At 60.6% G+C, this 22,022-nt stretch overlaps 6 protein-coding genes across 6 annotated transcripts; 4 read left to right on the top strand and 2 right to left on the bottom strand.

Moving 5' to 3' along the window:
• Window positions 1-63: 63 nt before the first annotated feature.
• On the bottom strand, window positions 64-1,167 carry ENH_00042700 (hypothetical protein; the record flags this gene model as incomplete). The annotated part of the gene is made up of 1 exon (XM_013585343.1): window positions 64-1,167. The coding sequence occupies one exon, from the start codon at window positions 1,165-1,167 to the stop codon at window positions 64-66; it is 1,104 nt and encodes a 367-aa protein (XP_013440797.1).
• A 93-nt stretch (window positions 1,168-1,260) lies between these two features.
• On the top strand, window positions 1,261-1,935 carry ENH_00042690 (hypothetical protein; the record flags this gene model as incomplete). Its single annotated transcript, XM_013585342.1, has 1 exon — window positions 1,261-1,935. One exon carries the CDS (start codon window positions 1,261-1,263, stop codon window positions 1,933-1,935), a length of 675 nt encoding a protein of 224 aa, XP_013440796.1.
• Window positions 1,936-3,624: 1,689 nt separating this feature from the next.
• Window positions 3,625-9,746, top strand: ENH_00042680 (hypothetical protein, conserved; the record flags this gene model as incomplete). Its single annotated transcript, XM_013585341.1, has 10 exons — window positions 3,625-5,166; window positions 5,420-5,566; window positions 5,928-6,430; window positions 6,679-6,930; window positions 7,228-7,393; window positions 7,574-7,714; window positions 7,839-7,964; window positions 8,237-8,644; window positions 8,854-8,994; window positions 9,441-9,746. 10 exons carry the CDS (start codon window positions 3,625-3,627, stop codon window positions 9,744-9,746), a joined length of 3,732 nt encoding a protein of 1,243 aa, XP_013440795.1.
• A 2,028-nt stretch (window positions 9,747-11,774) lies between these two features.
• ENH_00042670 (hypothetical protein) lies at window positions 11,775-15,657 on the top strand (the record flags this gene model as incomplete). The annotated part of the gene is made up of 4 exons (XM_013585340.1): window positions 11,775-14,795; window positions 14,965-15,054; window positions 15,257-15,358; window positions 15,523-15,657. Coding segments are annotated over 4 exons (3,348 nt in total), but the record flags the coding sequence as incomplete, so codon positions are not given.
• A 2,727-nt stretch (window positions 15,658-18,384) lies between these two features.
• Window positions 18,385-19,095, bottom strand: ENH_00042660 (hypothetical protein, conserved; the record flags this gene model as incomplete). Its single annotated transcript, XM_013585339.1, has 1 exon — window positions 18,385-19,095. One exon carries the CDS (start codon window positions 19,093-19,095, stop codon window positions 18,385-18,387), a length of 711 nt encoding a protein of 236 aa, XP_013440793.1.
• Window positions 19,096-19,824: 729 nt separating this feature from the next.
• ENH_00042650 (lipoic acid synthase, putative) lies at window positions 19,825-20,655 on the top strand (the record flags this gene model as incomplete). Its single annotated transcript, XM_013585338.1, has 1 exon — window positions 19,825-20,655. One exon carries the CDS (start codon window positions 19,825-19,827, stop codon window positions 20,653-20,655), a length of 831 nt encoding a protein of 276 aa, XP_013440792.1.
• Window positions 20,656-22,022: the final 1,367 nt, after the last annotated feature.

The following is a 22,022-nucleotide window of genomic DNA, read 5'->3' as shown; positions in this document are numbered from 1 at the left end:
CTGCTGCTGCTGCTGCTTCTGCTGTTCGCCGCAGAGCCTTCAAGAAACTTTCCCAGTAGAAATTTACCACCTGGACCGCGAAGAGTCCCCGGGGGGCCCCCGGGGGGCCCCCGGGGCCCCTGGGGTTGGGGGGCCCCCCGGGCGGCAGCCAACTTGCGACATTTTCGACTTGTCAGAAGACATGGGAGTGCTGCCGCTGCAGTCTGCTGCTGTTGCTGCTGCTGCTGACGACTGGCTGCTGCTCACTGGCTGCGGCAGCGGCGCTGCGGGGCAGCCCCAGTACCCCGCAGAGGCGCAGCTGCACGGCTCTGCGAATTCGCACACAGACACAGAGACAGACACAGCAGCAGCAGCAGCAGCAGCAGCAGCAGCAGCAGCCTCCAACACGTCCCCTTCATCATTACAGGAAAGCCCGGAGGAGGACTTGAGCCCGCAGGACACTGTGAGGAGGCTGTCAGGACGCGGCTCATTTGGTGGGGTGGAACCTGCTGCTGCTGCTGCTGTTGCTGCTGCTGTTGCTGCTGCTTTTGTTCTTGCTGTTGCTGCTGCTTTTGTTCTTGCTGTTGCTGCTGTTGCTGCTACGGCGGCTGCTGTTGCTGCTGGGTGCTGCCTCTGCTCCCACTGCTGCTGGATGTGTTCTTGGTGCTGCTTGTGCTGCTGCTTGCTGCCTGCCGCTGCTGCATGCTGTTGCTGCGCTGCTGTTGGCTCTCTCTCGAACTGCTGCTGCTGCTGCTGCACTTGTGCTTTTCTTGCAACAGGCAGAAGTGGGGAGTCTCCGAGAGATTTCAGCTCCGAGGTAGAGTTCACTGCTGTTTTTCCAGCTGTTGCTGCTGCTGTTGCTGCAGCTGCTGCAGCAAGTGTTGCTGCTGCCAGTGCTCGATCCAACGTTGCATTTGCAGTTGTTACTGCAGCTGTTGCTGCAGCTAGTGTTGGTGTTGCCCGAGCTTTTCTTGCAACAGGCAGAAGTGGGGAGTCTCCGAGAGATTTCAGCTCCGAGGTAGAGTTCACTGCTGTTTTTCCAGCTGTTGCTGCTGCTGTTGCTGCAGCTGCTGCAGCAAGTGTTGCTGCTGCCAGTGCTCGATCCAACGTTGCATTTGCAGTTGTTACTGCAGCTGTTGCTGCAGCTAGTGTTGGTGTTGCCGCTGTTGCTGCTGCTGTTCTCGCCATTTTGGTTTAGCCTGCTGTTGCTGCTGCTGCTGCCAGCTTGAGGCTGCCTTGCTGCAGCTGCTGCTGCTGCTGTAGTGTTGAAGCATCAGACGCATGCGACTCTCCGGCCTGAAGGGGCCACCAAAGAGGTGCTTCCTGACTGCTGTGCTTGCTGCTGCTGCTGCTGCTGCTGCTGCTGCTGATGCGCGCTCGGTGCTGCTGATTTTGCTGCTGCAGGGGGCGCCTGTGGTGTACGCGCGGTTCGGCCAAGTGGCTCATCGGTACCTTCAAAGCATCGACCGAATGGCCCGCAGCATAGAGCAGCAAGAAAGGCAGCAGCAGCAGCAGCAGCAGCAGCAGCATCAGATCGAGCGGCAGAAGGAGCAGCAGGAGCAGCAGGGAAGGCAGATGCAGCAGCAACAGCAGGTGGAAAAGCAGAAACAGCAGGAACAGGAAAGGCAGATCCAGCAGCAACAGCAGGTGGAACGGCAGGAACAGCAGCAGGAGCAGCAGGAAAGGCAGCAAAAGCAGCAGCCGCAGCAGCAAATGGAGCAGCAGAAGCAGCAGCAAGAGCAACAGCAGCAGCAGCAGCGAGGGCAGCAGGTGCTGCAGCCGAACTTAAGTAAACGTGCGGCTGTAGCTTCAGAAGCGGCGGAAATGGCAGCAGATGAACCGACAGAAGCCGAGGCAGCAGCAACCGCAGCAGCAGCAGCAGCAGCAGCAACAGCAGCAGCAACAGCAGCAGCGACTGCACCGCCAGAAGAAGCAAATCTAACAAGTGCAGCATGAGGCTGATATGAGCTTCCCTGCTGCTTCTTTTCGCGTTTTTCTTCCATGTGTTTCAAAGAGGGGCATAAGGCGGCAGCTCGAAATAGCAGCAGCAGCAGCACTTGAGCAGCAGCAGCAGCAGCAGCAGCAGCAGCGTACAGGCGCAGATAACTCTGAGGTTTGCTTCTATATGACCCCAGCTCGGTTGCAGCTGCTGCACCGGAGCATGGTAAGCTGCTGCTGCTGCTGCTGCAGATGCAGCCAAGGCCCTAGATGCAGCAGCAGGTGCGTCCTAGGCCCTGCAGGTTTTGCTGCTGCAGCAAATTCAGCAGCAGCAGGTAAACAGTGCATGGCAGGGCCCCGTTTGAATAAAACCTTTAAAGGTGTGCGTAGCTCGACGGGCAGGCAGTGGACGCTGCTGGGCTGGCACAGCAGCAGCAGCAGCAGCAGCAGCAGCAGCAGGCAGCAAAGCTGCAGCAGCATCGCCTGCCGCTGCAAGAACTGCAGCAGCGCTGCAGTAGCAGCAGCAGAAGACGCAGGAAGTCTAGCAGCGCCTCTGGGCGCACCAACAGAAGCAAAGAGAGCAGCAGCAGCAAACAGGTTTGAAACAGAATAGAAATAAAAGTGTAGAAGCTCTAAAGGAAATGGCTAGCTGCAACTGACTGTGGCTGATGCCCACGGCCCGCTGTGGCTAGCTGTGGCTAGCTGCAGCTAGCCGTGGCTCCCATTGGCTCCCTGTGGCTAGCTATGGCTAGCTGCGTCTAGCTGTGGCTCCCTGTAGCTAGCTGCGGCTCCCTGTGGCTAGCTGGGGCTAGCTGTGGCTAGCTATAGCTAGCTGCGGCTAGCTATGGCTAGCTTTGGATAGCTGCGGTTAGCTACGGCTAGCTGTAGTAGCTAGCTGTTGCTTCCTCTGGCTAGCTGTGGCTAGCTGTGGCCCTTCCCCCGGTATATCTGCGCTGCTGCTGCACCTTGGGGGTTTTAGCTGCGCTGCTGCTGCACCTTGAGGGCCTCAGTGCTGCAGTTTGCATGCATGGGGGGCCCCTGCTGCTGAAGTGAGAAACGCCTGCAATGCCGCTGCTGCTAGTGCTGCAGCAGGTGCGGCTGCACCAGCAGCAGCTGCTGCTGCTGCAGCAGTTGAAATACGCAAGCCTTCATGGGAAGCCGGTGATTAAGCGTTCCCGCTGCAGCCGCTCTTGCTGCTGCTGCTCCTGTTGCTGCATCTCGCGCTGCTGTTGCTGCTGCTGCTCCCGACTCCGCCACCCTATTTGCGGTCGCTGAGCAACACAAAACAAAAACTGTAATATTTGCTGCAGTATATTTGCCAGACATAGACAGAATAGTTCAAATGCAGTGCAGCAGTCGGCGGCGGAGGCGTGAGCAGCAGCAGCAGCAGCAGCAGCGCCCAAGGGGCCCCTGCTGGCGGCGCTTTGCTGCAGGGGAGAACTGCCCATCTTCTGCTTCTGCAGCAGCAGCAAAAATAATTGGAGTTGAAAAAAGGAGGGGGTCCTAAAGGATTTAGAGCAGCTGAGGCCGGGAGGCTGCACTGTGGGGCCCCGCAGCAGCAGCAGCAGCAGCATCGATTCTTACGGAGTCCGTGGCAGCTGGGCTTCTGCTGTAGAAAAGTCTTTTTTAAGAGCACGAATTGCTCTTGAACGGTGTCGCAGCAGCAGCAGCAGCAGCAGCGGCAGCAGCTGCAGCAGCAGCACCTCAATGTCTGTACACCGCAAAGGGAATGCTGCAAGGGCGGGGCACAGGCCCTCACGAGGAGGCTCAAGGCCCCCGGGGGGACTGAAGCGCCACTCTAGTGCCCCTATTAACAGCAGCAGCAGCAGCAACAGCAGCAGCAGCAGCAGCAGCAACGGCAGGGCCCGCGGGAAGCCTGGGACCCGAGGCAAACGAGGGGCCCCCTACAACCGTGGGGGCCCTCCCAAGCAAAGATTCGACAAGAAGCACAGCAGCAGCAGGCCTGATGCCGGCAGCAAGCCCAAGCAGCAGCAGCAGCAGCAGCAGCAACAGCAGCAGCAGCAGGACGCCGAGGGACACAGGAAGCCGCAGCAACAGCGGCAGCCTCCCCAGCAGAAACGGCGGCATCAGCAGCAAGAGCAGCCGCAGCAGCAGGACGACCATGCAGCGGTAAAAGATGAGCAGCAGCAGCTGCAGCAGCAGGTGAAGGCGGCGCTGCAGCAGCGGCATATAAAGGACGCTTCAGCGAGGCGCTGGGATCGCTGGCAGCAGCAAAAGCAGAAGAGGGAGCAGCAGCAGCAGCAGCAGGAGCAGCAGCGCGCAAGAAACTTCATCAGCGGTCCAAGCAGCAGCAGCGCGAAGCCTGCTGCTGCTGCTGCAGGAACTGCAGGCACTCCCTTTCTCGCTGCATCACACTCGGACGCTGCAGCAGCAGCAGCAGCAGCAGCAGACGAGCTGCTGCAGCAAGAAGACGTGCTGCAGTGGCTAGACAATTGGGGCAAGGGCCCCTGGCACGCGGCAACGAAAGGCGCAGAGAGCGCAATAATGGAGCTGCACATTCCCTGCAGCAGCAAACAGAGCAGCAGCAGCAGCAGCAACAGCAGCAGCAGCAGCAGCAGCAGCGTGGACTGGCCCCTCTGGGCAGCTGTGGGGGACAGGGCGCTGCAGCACGTGACCAACAGGCTCCACGCTTTGCTGGAGACGGACGCAGAGCATCGCTGGATGCTTAAGAATGCTGGTTTGCTGCAGCAGCAGCAGCAGCAGCAGCAGCAGCAGCGGCAGTCGGGAGCGAAGCCGTGGCGCAAGGGAGCAGCAGCAGCAGCAAGAGGCGAGCAGCAAAAGGGCCCCACACGCGGAGACGAAGTGTCTTCGCTGGTGCTGCTGACGCAGGAGGCGCCCATCTGCAGCAGCAAATGTCTGCTGCTGCTGCTGCAGCATGCTGCTTCCAGAAGCAGATCCGAAGCACATGCTGCAGCAGCACAACTTTTCGAGCTTTTCTCTGGCCCGCTGCTGCTGCCTTCCTTTAGGAAGCTGCAGGGCGTGCTGCAGCACCCGCAGTGGCTGCTGGACCGCGTCACCGAGCTGCTGCCGCTGCTGCAGCAGCAGCTGCAGCAGCAGCAGCAGCAGCAGCAGCAGCCGAAGAAGAAGCAGAAGACACACCGCGAGCCCCAGAAGCAGCAGCAAAATAAAAAGGAACCCGCCAGAGCTGCTGCAGTTGCGCTGCTGCAGCTGCTGCTGCTGTGGCGCTTCGAGGAGATGCTTGCGCAGCGCTACAACGCCTTCGTAACGGTACGCATGCAGCAGCAGCAGCAGCAGCAGCGACAGCAGCAGCAGCAGCAGCTTTGAATGAAGCAATGCAACAGCAGTCCGGCAGCGCAGCGGCGCTACTCTTGCTGCTAAGTTTCAAGTGAAACTTTTCTTGCTGCTGCCGCTGCTGTTGCTGCTGAGCGTTGGCGTTTGCCGCCACTTTCACCTTCTTGTGTTGCTGCTGCTGCTCCCACTGCTGCTGCTGCTGCTGCTGCTGCTGCTGCTGCTGCTGCAGGTGCTGCGGGCGCTATCTGAAGACAGCATTTCGGCCCTCGCCAACCGCTCCTTAAAGTTTGCTGCTCAGCTGCTGATAAGAAAGCCGGAGCAGGAGCAGCAGCTGCTGTCTCTCCTCGTTTCAAGGCTTGCAGCTCAGGAGGGAAAGGTTTGCTGCTGCTGCTGCTGCTGCTGCTGCTGCTGCTGCTGCTGCTGGTCTGCTGGCCTGCTCGTGTGCTGTGAAGACAGCTGCTGCTGCTGCTCACCTGCTCTGGTGCTTTGCGGACTGCTGCTGCTGATGCTGGGGATTGGAGAAGCAGAAGGGCTATTGCTGCTGCTGCTGCTGCTGTTGCTGCTGCAGCTGTCGTTGCTGCTCTTGTTGCTGCTGCTTGTGTACACCACTAGCGTTGATTGTGCATTTTGCATGGCACCTGGTGCCTCCGGTGTTGCTGCTTTATGTATGCGTCCTTTGCTGCTGCTTCTGCTGCTGCTGCTGCTGCTGCTGCTGCTGCTGCTGCTGCGGGTCTCAGGTGGCGTCTTGCGCGTCGCTGCAGCTGGCGCTCGTGCTGCGCAGACACCGGCCCATGCTGCCCGTAGTTGCTGCTTACACAGCAGAGTTTGTGGAGCAGCGGCTTGCTGCTGTGCTGCAGCAGGGAAAAACGCATGCAGCAGAAGCTTGCTTCGGGTTGCTGTCGGTGTACAGACACTCGAAGCAGCGGCTGCCGGCGCGCTTCAAGTACCGGCGCCACGAGCTGCAGCAGCAGCAGCAGCAGCAGCAGCAGCAGCAGCAGCACGGCGACCTTGCTGCCGCCGCGCCCAATAAGCTGCTTACCTCGCGCACTGCAGCAAGGGCCAGGGAGCTGCTGAGGCTGCTGCTGCAGAGAAGCAGCAGCGGCAGCAGCAGCAGCGAGAAGCAACGGAAAGTCGAAGCAGCAGCTCGCGCTTACGATCTGCTGCTGCCCCCCAAGTTTGCTGCAGGGCTGCAGGCCGTCTACCGGGGACTTCTTTTCCTTTCAGAGCTTCTCTTCACGGAGTGAGGCGCTGCTGCAGTTGCTGCTGTTGCTGCTGCTGCAGCTGCAAATGCTGCTGGAAAGTGGGGGGCTGCTCCTGGCGTTGCTGCTGCTGCTGCTGCAGCTGGCGCTTTTTTCGCTGCTGCACAGCTGCAAAGGCTTCAGCAGAGGAGGGTGCTGCTTGTTGCTGCTGTAGAAGCTGCTGCTGCTGTGCGGGCTGCTGCTGTTGCTGAAGCTGCTGCTGCTGCTGCTGAAGCTGCTGCTGCTGCAGGGGAGACGGAGCTGCTGTGGCGCGGCTGGTGAGCAGCTACTTGACAGTCTTCCGTCGGCTTGCGGAGTTTGGGGTGTCTCTACAGCCGGTGCTGCAGCAAGCGCTGGGGCCCAGAAAAGCAGCAGCAGCAGCAGCAGCAGCAGCAGGTGCCGACGAAGGCGAAGCAGCAAATGCTGCTCGCAAGAAGCAGCTGGCAGTGCTGCCTCCCTTGTATCTTGCTTCCTGCTGCAACAGGATTGTGCGGGTGCTGCTGTCGGGGCTGCTGCGGGCTCTTCCTTACATGTCTCCTGAAGCAGCAAGCACGCTGCTGCTGCTGCTCTGCTGTTGCTGCTGCCGCTCGTCACCATTTGCATCCCAGGCTTCGCGTGCTGCTACTTACAGAGCTTCCGACAACGACTCTCTGTTGCAGATGTAGTCTTGGGGGGCGCTGCTGCTGGTTCTGCTGCTCTTCTGCTGCTGCTGCTGCTGCTGCTGCTGCTGTTTTTGCTGCTGCTGCGTGGCCTGACGCAACGTTGGGTGCTGCATCTGCTGCTGCTCTTTGCTTCGCAGCCACAGCCCAGACCGGCTTTCTCGTGTGGTGTACGAACAGCTGCAGCCGCAGCACGCGGGCCTGCACTCCGGCAGCCGCGGCGGGCTGCTGCTGCTGCTGCTGCGGCTGCTGCTGCAGGACACCAACGACTCGCGCAAGGCAGCACTGATCAAGCGGCTCTTGCAGGTGAGGGCAGGCAGCTGAAGTTTGCTGCACCGCAGCAACACTCGCAGCATCAGCAGCAGCAGCAGCAGCAGCAGCAGCCGTAGCGGCAGCCGTAACAGCAGCAGTAGCAGCTGCAAGTGAAGGACGGCCGGAGCAGCACTGCGGCTGCTGCTGCTGCTGCTGCTGCGGGTGTTGCTGCAGACTAGCCTCTTCTACGCTACGCCTGGACTGGCAGCAGCTTCTTTGCAGATTGTGCAGGGAGTGCTGCAGCAGCACCCGCAGCTGAGGCTGCTGCTGTCTCAGGGAGAGGCGCAGCTGCAGCAAACGGACGAGATCGTGGCAGTGAGTACAGCAGCAGCAGTGAGGTGCAGCAGCAGCAGCAGCTAGGAGGCGAACGCCTGCTTCCCTCCCAGCGGCTCGGACGTGAATAACTTTGCTGCTGCTGCTGCTGCTGCTGCTGCTGCAGGATGCCCCAGACGACGACGACTCTCTCGAGGCTTCCCAGCCTCAAGATGAAGCAGCAGCAGCAGCAGCAGGAGCTGAGGCTCCTTGTGTCTATACACCCGAAAAGAGAGACCCCCGCTTCACGCGAGTACGTACGCAGGGGGCAGCAAAAGAGCTGCTGCTGCTGCCGTGTTTGCTTCTGCTTCTGCTGCCTCTTTTGTCTGCTCTGCTGCTCTTACTTTTCTATGCCTCTGGGGCAATAGCTTTTTCATTTTCCGCTCCATCAGCCTGCATCTGTCCTGCCGTGCTGCAGCACCAGCAGCAGCAGCAATAGTAGCAGCGGCGGCAGCCGCAACATAGCAGCAGCAGCAGCAGCAGCAGCAGCAGCAGTGGCTTATGTCTTGTCTTCACTACTTTCAGGCGGCGGAGACGCGGCTGTGGGAAGTGCTGGCCTGCGCAGCAAGCTACCACCCGCGGGTGGCTTCTTCTGCTGCTAGGCTAGTTGCTGCTTACAGCAGCAAAGCAGGCAGCAGCAGCAGCAGCAGCAGCAGCAGCAACGGGGATTTAGACCCGACTGCAGTTGATGAGGCAGCAATTGTGCAGACGCTGCGCTCCGTCACAAACTCAGGAGTCCTCGACGACTTGGCCTACAAGGCCCCGCAGCAGCAGCAAAAGCAGCAGCAGCAGAAACGGCGGCACCAAAAGCAGCAGCACGAGGAGCAGCAGCAGCAGCAGCAAGAAGGCCAGCGCATCTCTCTAAACTCTACCCGCTACTGGCAACGCCACGAAGCCGACCCAGAGAGGGAATTTATCCGGCAGTACTTCCTTGTAGGCAGCAGCTGCTGCTGTTTGCTGCTGCTGCTGCTGCTGCCACTGCTGTGATGCTGTCTGCTATTGCTACGTTTGCTCCTGCTGCCGCCTTGCTGCTGCTGCTGCTGCTGCTGCCGCGTCTTCCTGAACGCGGCCTTCTGGATGAGGCCTTGGGGAAAATGCTCTTGCCGCCTTGCTGCTGCTGCTGCTGCTGCTGCTGTGCACAGGACCGCGTAGTTGCTGCTGGGCAGCTGCAGCACAAACGGCGCCGTGCTGCTGCTGCAGCTGACGAGGCAGGAGGAAGTGACAGCGACGCGGAGGCCTCGGCAGAGGAAGTAGAAGAAGACGAAGCCTTCAGCGACGACGAGGTCGGAAGCACGCTGCTGCTGCTGCTGCTGCTGCTGCTGTTGCTGCTGCTGCTGCTGCTGCTGCTGCAGTTTGCGCCGCTGCTGTTACGGCAGCTGCTGGAGTGCTTGACAGAAGGCTTGCTCATGTGCAAGTGCCGCTTTGCTGCTGCGGCGGGCGTTGCTGCCCCCCTGACTTCTACAACTCTGCGCAGCAGTTGCTGCCACCGCTGCTGCTGTTGCTGCTGCTGCTGCTAGCTGGGCCCCGCTGCTTGTGCTGCTTCTGCTGCATGGGCACTGCCGCTGCTGCTGCTGTGTGCCTGCTGCTGTTGCTACTGCTTCTGCGGCGTGCGCGCCCCTCCATCTGCCGCTGTATGGGCGCCGCTTTCGCTGCTGCTGCTGCTGCTGCTGCTGCTGCTGCTGCTGCTGCATTGCTGCTGCTGCTGCTGCTGCGGGCCGCGCCTGCGCAGGTGGACGCCTTCCTGGCGCAGCAGGCCCGCCAGCTCGGGGGCGGCGAAAGCGAGGAAGAAAGTCTGGAAGATTCTGAAGACTCTTTTGCTGAGGCCTCAGAGTCTGGCGAGGACAGCGACGCAGCAGCAGCAGCAGCAGCAGCAGAAGAGGAGGAGGAAGAAGAGGAAGAGGAGGAGAGCAGCAGCAGCAGCAAAAAGAGCCGCGGCGATAAGAAGACAAAACAGCTCCGGCTGCAGCTGGAGCGCAGGGCCCTCGGCGGCACCCCTTTCGCCGACGCCGACGGGCTCGAGGAACTCCTTGCCTAGCCGGCTAGCTAGCCAGCTAGCCAGCTAGCTAGCTAGCCAGCTAGCCAGCCAGCTGGATAGCTAGCCAGCTAGCTAGCTGGCTAGGTAGCTAGCTAGCTGGCTAGGTAGCTAGCTAGCTGGCTAGGTAGGTAGCTAGCTGGCTAGGTAGCTAGCTAGCTGGCTAGGTAGCTGCACTAGCTAGCTAGCTAGGCAACTGCAGTAGCTAGCTAGCTAGCTAGCTAGGTAGCTGCACTAGGTAGTTGGCTAGCTAGCTAAGGATCTAGCTAGCTAGCTAGAAGCTGTTGTTCGCCGGGCGAGCTAGCTAGTCGACCCGCTGAGGTAGCTAGCTTGCCCCGCTAGCTAGCCAGCTAGCCAACCAGCTAGCTAGCCAACCAGCTAGCTAGCTAGCTAGCTAGCTAGCTAGCCAAGGGCGTCCCTGCCCGCCTAGCTAGCTGCTTAGCGAACTAGCTAGAGCTAGCCAAGGGCTGGCTGACTAGCTAGCCATTTGAAGCAACTTGTTTTTGGCCGAGCCGCTGCAGCAAGTGTTGCTGCCGCCTGCATATGCGAAGCCACCCGCGCCTGCTTGCCGCAGCAGCAGCAGCAGCAGCAGCAGCAGCAGCAGCAGCAGTAGATTTGAGGGCAGCACGTAGCCAAGCGAACATGACCGCTAAGTTACTTCGTTCGCCAAGACCTAAACCCTAAACCCTAAACCCTAAACCCTAGTACTGACTTTAGGCAGCAACTTACTGGGGAGCGTATTGGCTTAGTGGCTCTAGGATTCAGTGCCTTTGCGGGGCGGGGCAGCAACAGCTAGCTAGCTAGCCAGTTAGCTAGCTAGCTAGCCAGCCGGCTAGCTAGCTAGCAAAAGGTGCAGCAGCTAAATAGTTGGCTAGCTACGGGATCGGATGTAACAGCTAGCTGAGGCGGCAGTGCTTGCCCTTCAGGGAATTCGCGCTGCAGCGTCATCAAAGACCTAGTTGCTGCTGCTGCTGCTGCTGCTGCTGCTGCTGCTGCACTAAAGGCCCTGGGGGCCTTCTAACTGCAGTTGCTGCTTGGCAGCATGGGCATTAGCCCTTAGGAGTAGGGCCCGGGACAGGCTAGCTTTGGGGCTGCTTGGGCCGCTGCGTGAGGGCAGTACAGCAGCAGCTTGCTGCAGCAGCAGCAGCAGCAGCAGCAGCAGCAGCAGCAACATTGGCAGCAGCAGCAGCTGGGAACTTGCCCCACACCAGCCCCGCCGCAGCAAGTTCCCACCCGCTGGCGCCAGAACGCCGCAGAGGCAGCAGAGCCCTTAGAAGGGGCTGCAGCGCTGAGAGCGCTGGGTTCTACTGGTGGGCGCTAGCTGCTGCTGCTGCTGCTGCTGCTGCTGCTGAGGGGTGGGGTTGTTGTGCTGCAGCAGCAGCAACGGGGCCGAGCCAGTGGCGTCTGCGCATGCAGCACCCCTCAAAGGAGCTGAAGCAGCTCCATTTTCATTTTATATTCTATTTATGAACTGGGGGACGCAGGACAAGCAGCAGCGCTGGGGCGACGGGAGAGCACTGCTGCTGCAGAAGCTTCTGCTGCTGCTGCCGCCGCATGCAGCAGCAGCAGCAGCAGAGCCGCCAGCTGCGCCTTTGCGCCCATCCCCCCAAATATGCTGCCGCCGCCTCATATAGGAACTTTGGCTTCCTGACTCGTTGCTGCAGCAGCAGTAGCCGGCTGGCGACTGCATGCGCGCGCAGCAAACGACCCCGCAGCAGCAGCAGCAGCAGCAGCGCGCATGCACTCAGCTGCTGCTGCAGCAACAGCAGCAGCAACTGCTGCTTTTGCTGCGAAGCCTCCTGCCTATTTTTCTGGGAGCACGGAAACGCCCAGCTCTGCAAACCTTGCGAGGTGTACGTACACCGCAGGGCGTGGCTGCTGCCGAGACAGCCGCAAGGGCAGCCTCTGAGGGGGCCGACTGCGGCAGGCAGCAGCAGCAGCAGCAGCAGCAGTGTGGCAGCTGCAGCACGTGCAAGCTAACAACGGCGCGGCCTCGCAGCAGCAGCAGCGCCAGCAGCAGCAGCGGCAGCAATGGATGAAGAGCTCCCACAGAAGACGGTGTGGCAGCAGCGGCCGCAGCCCCTGAGGCTGCGGCCGTCTGTGCTGCAGCAGCAGCAGCAGCAACGCGTGCAACAGCAGCAGCAGCAGCAACAGCAGCAACAGCAGCAACAGCAGCAGCAGCAGCTGCTGCTGCCCCCGGGGCCTTCGCTGGGCTCCAACGTGACGCTGGCTGCACCGCTTGCGTCTCCTCAGTCAGCAGCGTCAGCAGCAGCAGCAAACACAGTGCAGCCTGGGCTGCAGAGAAGCAGCAGCAGCAGCAGCAGCAGCAGCAGCAGCAGCAGTTGCTCCGCCCGCAGGATCTTGTCGGCGTCAGCCTTTACGGGGGGCGTCGGCCCCTCGCTGCAGGTGCCGTGGGCGCGCAGCAGCAGCAGCAGCGGCAGCGGGCCTGCTGCTGCTGCTGCTGCTGCTGCACTCTTTGCTTCGGGACCTGCTGCTGCTGCTGCTGCTGCAGCACAGCGCCGACCCTCGACCGGCGCTTACAGGGGCAGGCTGCAGCCGCAGCTGTATGTACACCCGAGGCCCTCGGCAAGCGCGGGCGCGCAGCGCCAAGGCCTGCAGCAGCAGCAGCAGCAGCAGCAACAGCAGCAGCAGCAGGATGTCCGGTGTCCTGTAACTCGCCTGCTCACTAGCGCTGCTGCTGCTTCGGATGTTGCTGCTGTGGCGTCTTCTCTGCATGAGCTGCTGCAGCAGCAGCAGCAGCAGCAGGAAGAGCGGCAGGGCCTGTCTCATCCGCTACTATACAGGGATCCTTCCACTGCTGCTGCTGCGGCACAACCTGCTGCTGCTGCTGCTGCTGCTGATTTCTCGCTGCGCGTGGCATCGGAGCAGCAGCTGCTGCTGCAGCAGGCGGCGCACCGCCGCCGCAGCTGCAGCAGCAGCTGCCGCTCAGCACCACAAGGCTCTGCTTCTGCTGCATCCACGCGCTGGGAGAGGAAGCAGCAGCTGCAGCAGCTGCAGCAACTGCAGCAGCAGCAGATTCAGCAACAGAGGCAGCAGCAGCAGTCGCAGCAGCAGCAGATGCAGCAGATGCAGCAGATGCAGCAGCACTTGTTTCCTTCTCGCCACGATGCACAGGAACAGCAGCAGCAGCAGCAGCAGCAGCAGCAGCAACAGCAGCAAATTGATCCTGGCGGCCTGCTGACACGCGCGTCTGCTGCTGGGCATTCTCTGCTGGGTTTTGGCCGGCAGCTGGCGCGGAATTTGCTGCGGGCGAGCCCTGCGCCAGCAGCAGCAGCAGCAGCAGCAGCAGCAGCAGCAGCAGGCGCTGAAGATGGGCAGCGCAGCCCACAGCAGCAGCAGCAGCAGCAGCAGCAGCAGCAGCAGCAGCAGCAGCAGCGTGCTGCATCTCGGACGCCCTCAGTCTGCTCCCTTAAAAGGTTTCTTGAAGTGCAGCCGCCCCCAAAGCGGAAGCAAAGTCGCACAGATCCTGCTGCTGCTCTTGCGCTGCAGCAGGATCAGCGGCAGCAGCAACTGCTGCTGCTGCAGCAGCAGCAGCAACAGCACGAGAAGTGGCAGGCGCTGCAGGCAAACGGCCTCCAGGCACAGCCACGCTGGCAGGATTCTGGATCTCCAGCAGCAGCAGCAGCTGCTGCTGCTGCTGCTGTGGCAGACACGGGCGTTGCTTTGGAGGGGCAGCAGCAGCAGCTGTTGCTGCTGCACTTGCAGCAGCAGCAGCTGCTGCACCGCTGCAGCCGCCACGGCTTCTCGCTGCACCGAGCGCGCCTTTCGCTGCGTCGTCTTGCTGCTGCCTTTGGAGATGAGAAGGAGCTGCAGCTGCTGCAGCAGCACTACGAGCGGATGCTGCAGCAGCAGAAACAGCAGCAGCAGCAGCAGCAGCAGCAGCAGGAGCAAGAGGGAAGTACTCAAAGAGGCCCCAATGCGGACCAAACCTGTGAGGAACGGCGTTGTCAGTCCGAGCAGCAGCAGCAGCAGCAGCAGCAGCAGCAGCAGCAGCATCTAACTACACAGTTGGGTGGGCGGTTCATTTCTCTGCATGCGCCGCTGCTGCTGCAGCGCGAGGAAGCAGTTGCTGCTGCAGTTTCAGCAGCAAACCAGTTGCTGCTGGTGCAAGAGTCTCAGGAACATGAGCCTCTGCAGCAGCAGCAGTTGCAGCAAGGGCAGCGCCTGCAGCAACTGCTGCAGCAGCAGGAATATGGTAATCAGCTTGTGCTGCTGCTGCAGCAAGTGGAGCAGCAGCAGGAGGCAGTAGAGGAGTCTCTCCGGCTGCTGCTGCAGCAGACAAATACTGCTGCTAAAGCTGCAGCCAATGCCGCAGCTACTGCTGCAGCAACTGCTGCAGCGGCACCGTCAGATGCTGCGAAAGGAGATGAAGCAGCACAAGAGGCTTTTGCTGTTAAGGCGCAGCAGCAGCAGCAGCAGCAGCAGCAGCAGCAGCACAAGGAATCCATAGGAACTGGGCAGCGGCGCCTGAGCTCGTGCAGCAGCCCCAGCACCAGCAGCACCGGTTGCTGCAGCAGTGTTGGCAGCAGCGGCAACAGCGGCAACAGCAGCAGCAGCAGCAGCAGCAGCAGCAGCAACAGCAGCAACAGCAATAACAGCAATGACGAAGATACAGCCGGAGGCGTATCTTGCGCCTCCACCGCTGCAGCACCGGACCATGAGGCAGCAGCAAATGATGGCGATGCTGCTGTTCTTGCTGCTGACGAAGCAGCAACAGCAGCAGCAGCAGCAGCAGCAACGGCTGCAGAAGCAGCAGCAGCAACAAGGCAGAGCCTGCGGTGGCAAGATATCTTAGGCGTCCCGCAGGGAACCGTTGCTGCCCTGCTGCCTGCTGCTGATGACTCCGCAGCAGCAGCAGCAGCAGCAGCAACGACAGCAGCAGCTGCAGAAACGACAGCAGCAGCAGCAGCAGCAGCAGCAACAACAACAGGAGCAGCAGCAGTAGCTCCAGATTTGTCGGGTCTTCGCGCCTATCCGCATCTGCTGCAGGCGTTGCTGTCTTTGCTGCCAGGAGAGTCGCCTACCCTCGGCGTACGTCTTGCTGCTGTTGCTGCTGCTGCTGTTGCTGCTGCTGCTGTTGCTGCTGCTGCTGTTACTGCTTCCAGCAGCAGGAGGTGCACGTTCACTCTATTCGTTGGCTCCACTGTCGCTGCTGCTGCTGCTGCTGCTGCTGCTGCTGCTGCTGCTGCTGTTTGCGCAGGCCATAAACTCCCTCATTGCGACCTTCAATGCCCTAGATTTGCAGGGTCCTGCCGCTGCTGCTGCTGATGCAGCAGCAGAGCCTCAACCAGTAAATTTTTCGGCTGCTGCTGTTGCTGCTGCTGCTGCTGCTGCTGCTGCTGCTGCTGCTTGCTGCGCTGTTTGTGCGGCTGCCTGTTGCCGCTTTCTGCAGCTGCTTGCATTGTGGCGAGTGCAGCTCGTGCTGCTGCTAAAGGCATTGCTGTCAACTGCTGCTGCTGCTGCTGCTGCTGCTGCTGCTGTTGCTGCTGCAGGGTCCTCTTGTGTACTGCCTCGAAGCGCTGCCCATGGCCGCCAGGGAGCTGCAGAAGCTCAGCAGCAGCCAAAACGAATTGCTGCAGAAGGCTCGAGATGCTGTAGGGCTAAACCCTAAACCCTAAAACCCTCAACCCTAAACCCTAAACCCTAGCCCCCAAACCCGAGGGCTCAAACCCTAAACCCTGCAGACTCAAACCCTAAACCCTAGGGCCAACTCTTAAGGTGGAGCGGCTGTCCTCTTGCTGCTGCTGTGCTGCTGCAGGAAACTCATCTTCAGCGTCTTGTTAACCGCATGCAGAGGCGACAGAAGCAGCAGCAGCAGCAGCAGCAACAGCAGCAGCAGCAGCAGCACGAAGCCACGCTGGTTGTCCCGGTGTATGGCGATGGAGTGGCGTAAGGGTTTAAACCCTAATTTTCAGCAGCAAAACCCTAGTGTCTAAACCCTAGCTTCAGCCCTAAACCCTCGCTAGCGATACCAAGAACCAGCTAGCTCATGCTTTGCTGCTGCTGCTGCTGCTGCTGCTGCTGCTGTGTATGCAGCTTCCTAATCGTTTTTACGCTTACCCACGGGCCTGGCAGCAGCAGCAGCAGCAGCAGCAGCAGCAGCAGCAGCAGCAACACCAGCAGCGCGACGTGCCCACAAATACGGTGTACCTACACTGTAGTAGACTGCCTGGGGGCCTTCGTGCAGGTGCAGCAGCAGCAGCAGCAGCAGCAGCAACTGGCAGATACATTCGCGCTTCTGCTGCGGTCTCGAAGGGGGCTCTCCTGCTTGGGGGTACGAGCAGTTGCTGCTGCTGCCGCTGCTGCTGCTGCTGCTGCTGTTACTGCTGCTTCTTCCCTGGGGGTCTGCGTGCCTGAGGCGTTTCCACTGCTGCAGTGGAAGTTGCTGCTGCTGCACCGCTGTTGCTGCTGCTGCACCGCTGTTGCTGCTGCTGCAGGCGCTGGAAGCTAGCAACGAGTGGGAGCTGCAGCTGCGCATGACGGTGCTGCTGCCTCTGTCGAATGATGGAGATATGCCTGACGAAGAAGAGCAGCAGCAGCAGCAGCAGCAGCAGCAGCACAAAGAGCAGCAACAGGGTGAAGGCGCTGCTGCTGCAGCGGCCAGTCCCGCCGCTGCTGCTGGTGATGCTGCTGCTGCATGCAGCAGGGAGCTGGGGGTGCTGGTAGAGGAGAGCAGGAAGCGGCTGCAGCGGCTGCAGCAGCTGCTGCAGCATCAGCAGCAGCAGCAGCAGCACTTCACAGTGGACGGCATTGGCATTGTTTTGCTTTTTACAATTGAGGGGTTCTTCACGTAGGGAACAAATTTGCTGCTGCTGCTGCTGCTGCTGCTGCTGCTTGTGCTCATCTTTGCTGCTGCCCCGTATGATGCTTCTGCTTAACCTGTGCTGCTGCTGCTGCTGCTGCTGCCGAACCTCCAGCTTCCTGGGGGCTGAAGCAGAGCAGGTACTAGTGCCGCTGCCGCTAATGCTGCTGCTGCTGCTGCTGCTGCTGCTGCTGCTGCTGTGCGCTGCAGCGGGCACTGCGCCCGAGAGCTGCCCCCAGAGGGTCTTTACGGGCTGCGTCTGGTGTATCTGTGTCAGCTGCTTGAGGTGTACATACACCGCAACTCCCCACAGCAGCAGCTGCTGCTGCATGCACTAGCAGCAGCGAGTTCGCGGCTCCATGCCACTGCTGCTGCTTCCGAACGGCGCAGGAGGCAGCAGCAGCAGCAGCGGCTGCTGCTGCAGTCCTTCTCAGGTGTATGTACACCCCGCAGCTTCAGCGCCTATTCCCCTTCAGCAGCAATTTCGCGCCGCAGCAGCTTTAGCTGTGCTGCTGCTGCTGCGGCTGCGTGGCGTGTGATGCTTTGGGAGCAGCTTTGCTGCTGTGGGACTGGTTGCGGGTGAAGGATGTGATGGGCAAGACCTGCTTTGCCCGCGTCTAGGGTTTAGGGTTTAGGGTTTAGGGTTTAGGGTTTGAGTTGCTGCGGCTGGAAGCTGCGTCTTCAGCGCCAGCCACAAGGAGTTGAGCAAAAGGGTTTGGCGTGAGCGTTGCGGGGGTTTAGGGTTTAGCTAGGGTTTAGGGTTTATTTAGGGTTTGGGCATTTAGCTAGTGTTTAGAGTTCCGCTAGGCTTCAGCTAGGGTTTAGGGTTTAGCTAGGGTTTACGGTTTAGCTAGGGTTTACGGTTTAGCTAGGGTTTAGGGTTTAGCTAGGGTTTGGGCCTCAGCTAGTGTTTAGGGTTTCGCCAGGGTTTAGGCTCTAGCTAGGGCTTGGAGTTTCGCTGGGCTTGAGCTAGGGTTTAGGGTTTTGCTAGGGTTTAGGGTTTTGCTAGGGTTTAGGGTTTCGCTAGGGTTTAGGGTTTAGCGAGGGTTTGGCTAAGAATAGATCTTCGAGTTGACAGAAAATAAATAGCTACAATTTGTAAATTAGAAAACCTTCCGTAGCTGCTTGCCGCAGGAAGGACGAAATCAGCAGCAGCAGCAGCAGCTGCTGCTGCTGCTGCTGCTGTTGCTGCTGCTGTTGCTGTTGCTGCTGCTCTCGTCGCTGAGTGGTCGTGGGCCAGCGAGGAGCAGCAGCGGAAGCAGCTGCTGCTGTTGCTGCTGCTCAATGTGCGCTCTGCTTCAAAACCTATGGGGCGCTAGGGCTGCTGCACTTTGCTGCTGCTGCAGCAGCAGCAGCAGCGCGAGACACAAGAAGGAGGCTGCAGCAGCAGGCAGCCGCTTCAGCAGCGGCTGCCGTGTTCTCTGCTGCTGCTGCTGCTGCTGCTGCTGCACCAGCACGCGTTTTGCTGCAGCCGCTGCTGCGAAAGTGCTGCCATTGCTGCTGCAGCGGGGCCCTCTGCTGCTGCTGTTGCAGCAGCAGCTGCCGCTGTGCAGCAGGTCGTGCTGCTGCGCAGGCATTGCTGTTGCAGCACGCGTTGCTGCTGCTGCCGCTTTTTGGGCAGCAGCACACATATCTACGGGCATTGCCACTACAGTGCCGCTGCAGCAGCTGCTGCTGCTGCTGCAGCAGCTGCTGCTGCAGCGGCAGCACCTGCTGCTGCAGCAGCAGCTGCTGCTGCAGCGGCTGCAGCTGCTGCTGCAGCGGCTGCAGCTGCTGCTGCAGCAGCAGCAGCTGCTGCTGCAGCAGCAGCAGCAGCAGTCAGACATCGTCGAAAAGCCCGTCTTCTGGCATTTTTCCCCCGTTGTTGAGGACATAATAAATGATTTTAATCCACTTTTTGAACTTATTGGGTTTATAAACTGCTGCAGCTCTTTCTGCAATCTCCGTTTCAGGGCCAAATTTTGCTGCTACATTTTCCTGTGTCTGCTGCAGCTCCGTGTCTTCCCGCTGCAGCTGCTGCTGCTTCTTTTCCCGCCGCAGCCGCTCCACTTGCTTCTTGGTGACAGCTGTGTCTCTTAGCTGCAGCTTCAGTGCTGCTGCTGCTGGCTGCTGCAGGCTGTGCGGCTCCCAGTCCTTCTTGCTGCTGCTGCTGCTGCTGCTGCTGCCAGCAGAGCCCGCCTCGCTGCCCGCCTTCCCCCCGCCCGCGCCGCCGCTCTTGTTGCTGCTGCTGCTGCGGTTGCTTCGCGTGCTGCTGCTGCGGCTGTTTGCTGCGGAGGGGGTCCCAGAAGCCGTGGGCGGCGACAGCGAGCCCGGGCTTTGGCGCTGCTCTGCTGCTGCAGCAGCAGCTGCTGCTGCTGCTGCTGCTGGGCCAGCAGTCAGTCCCGGCCAATCCTCAGCAATGAAAGGGATGCCAGCTTCGTGGTCTTCCTCTTCCTCCTCCACTTCTGCTGCTGCTGCTGGCTGTCGTTGCTGCAGCAGCAGCAACAACAGCAGTGGCAGCAGCAGCTGCTGCCGCCACACAATGAACATTTTCCCGCCTATCTACCTTCCTGCGTTGCTGCTAGGGCTTCTTAGCATGCTGCTGCTGCCTCTAAAGCTGTAGCTGTTGCTGCAGCAGGCGCTGCTGCAGTGCCTGTTGCTGCTGCTGCCACGTATACGGCAGTGCCAGAGCTCTAGAAGATGCTGCTGCGAGCGACCTGCAGCAGCTGCTGCTGCTGCTGCTGGCCCAAATGTACAAGCAATAAAAGGGCCAAATCTTTTGTCGGGCGGCTTTCACAGATGGAAGCCCGGAAGGATCGATCTGGAGCAGCAGGTCCCACCAGCAGCAGCTGCTGCTGCTGCTGCTGCCGCTGCTGCTAAGCTACCGCCGAAGCAGCGCCACCAAGCAGCAGCATAGCACGTTTTACCTTGCTGCTCAAACAATTTGCTGCCATTAAGTATTATTAAACTATTTAAGGATTTAAAACAGCAAAATAACACGCAAGCCGCTGCTGCTGCAGCAGCGGGAGGAGTGGTCGAGTGACCGATCCCTGCTGCTCCTGCTGCTGCTGCTGCTGCAGCAGCAGCTGAGACAGCAGCAGCAGCAAGAGGGGCTGCTGCTGGGGCCCCTGCCTACAGCGTTTCTTAGGGGGCGCTAGAATACACAAAGGGCTTTAAGAAGGCTGTGTAAACACCGCAAGATAGCGGTTTCTGCATTTGCTGCTGCAGCAGCTGCTGCAGCAGCGGCATCGCCAGCAGCAGCAGCAGCCGCAGCCAAAGATGGCCTCTTCTTCCTTGCCCCCCAGCGACAGCAGCAGCAACAGCAGCAGCAGCAGCTGCTGCTGCACCGCGCGCTGTGGCGCCTGCTGCAGTGCCAGCGCTTCACGTTTGACCATGTCTAAGCCCAGAAGACAGAGGCGGCAGCGCGGGGCAGCGCTGCTGCTGCTGCTGCTGCTGCAGCTGCTGCTGCTGCAGCAGGCTCCCGTGTCGGCTCATTCACTGCAGCAGAAAACAGGCACTTTGGCTTCCGGCAGAAGCTCAAACTCCTTGCACACTGTGCCCGCCTCAGCAGCAGCAGCAGCAGCAGCAGCAGCTGCTGCTGCTGCTGCAGAGCCGCGGCAGCAGCAAACTGCTGGATTCCTTCATGCGGGTGCGCTGCGGCAAACGACCAGCAGCAAGCTGCAGCACCCCACAGTGCAGCAGAACGGTCCAAAGACAAGGGCAACGCCAGAAGCAGCAGCAGCAGCAGCAGCAGCAGCAGCAGCAGCAGCAAGGCGCACGCGTCTGTTCGGGAACTGCTGCTTCACAGGGGGAGAAGCGAAGCAGGTCGGCAGCGAGGGCGTCTGCAGCAGCTCGGGCCGCTGCAGCAGCAGCGGGCCGGCGGAGAGCAGCGACGCAGCAGCAGCAGCTCCAGCAGCAGCAGCAGCAGCAGCAGCAGCAGCAGCAGCAGCAGCAAACACCCCACAAATCCCCCGTGTGGGGCCCTCCACTGCGGGGCCCCGCCCCGACTGGTTCCACGTGCCCGCGCCGCGGGGCCCCGGCTCTCGCTACGCGCTGCTGAAGCAGCAGCTGAAGGGTCTCAAGCTGCACACCGTAAACCCTAAACCCTAAACCCTAAACCCTAAACCCTAAACCCTAAGCTCTAGGGCTTGGGTCCTGCGGCGGCGGCAAGCCGCGGCGCGGCCGCGGGCGGTGCGGCTTCAGGGCTTCGCGGGGCTTGGCGGAGGTTTGGCGCTGGCAGCAGGGTTTAGGGTTTAGGGTTTAGGGTTTAGGGTTTAGGGTTTAGGGTTTGCGCGTAGGTGTGCGAAGAAGCCAAGTGCCCCAACATCGGCGAGTGCTGGGAAGGAGGCACTGCGACTTTGATGCTGCTGGGCGACACCTGCACCAGGGGCTGCAAGTAAACCCTAAACCCTAAACCCTAAACCCTAAACCCTTAACCCTAGGCGGCAGCGGCGAAGTGCCGCCTCCTTGGCTTGGCGCCAGTTTGTTCGCTGCAGCAGCAAATTGGGCGCCGCAGCCCGAGCGTCCGCCCCCGGGGTTTGCGCCCAGGGCCCAGCTAGGGTTTAGGGTTTAGGGTTTAGGGTTTAGGGTTTAGGGTTTGGCGCAGGTTTTGCGCCATCAAAACCTCCTCGAAACCGCCGCCCCCAGACCCGATGGAGCCCGAGAAGGTGGCGGAGGCCGTTGCCCAGTGGGACATTGACTACGTGGTGTTGACCAGCGTGGACAGGCAAACCCTAAACCCTAAACCCTAAACCCTAAACCCTAACCTCTGAGCCCTTTCGAGGGGTTGGCTGCTGGCGCCGGGGGCGCGGAGCAGCGGGGAGCAGCCGGTGGCGTTTTGCTGCAGCGCGACTAGGGTTTGGGCTGGAGGGGGCGGAGCTCGAAGCGGGGTTAGGGTTTAGGGTTTAGGGTTTAGGGTTTAGGGTTTAGGGTTTGGGTTCAGGGACGATATGCCGGACGGCGGCGCGGAACACTTCGCCAGGACTGTGCAGCTAATAAAGGAGAAGAAGCCGGGCATTCTGGTGGAGTGTCTCGTCTCGGACTTCCAGGGCATGCGCTCGGTAGCCAAACCCTAAACCCTAAACCCTAAACCCTAAACCCTAAACCCTCGGGGCGCCGTGAGAAGCGTTGGTGCTTCTTGCGTGGCTGTAGCTGGCGTGCTGGGGCGTTTGGGTGCTGTTGCGGGTGTTGCGGAGTGTGGGGGCGTCAGTGGGGCCAAACCCTAATTTAGGGTTTAGGGTTTAGGGTTTGTGCGTGCAGTCCGTGGAAAAAGTGGCCTGCAGCGGGCTGGACGTGTTCGCCCACAACGTCGAAACGGTCCCGCGGCTGAGTCCTTTCGTGCGGGACCGCCGGGCCTCTTTCGAGCAGTCTTTGCGGGTTTTGGCCATGGCCAAGGAGGCTGCTGCTGCTGCTGCCAGCAGCAGCAGCAGCAGCAGCAGCAGCAGCAGCGGGAGCAGCAGCAGCAGCGGGAGCAGCAG

The sequence above is a fragment of the Eimeria necatrix genome, genomic scaffold, assembly GCF_000499385.1.
Source record: "Eimeria necatrix Houghton genomic scaffold, Enh_scaff318, whole genome shotgun sequence".
NCBI classification, from domain to species: domain Eukaryota; phylum Apicomplexa; class Conoidasida; order Eucoccidiorida; family Eimeriidae; genus Eimeria; species Eimeria necatrix.
Note: the sequence above shows the minus strand (reverse complement) of the source record. Positions and strands in the feature narration are given on the sequence as shown.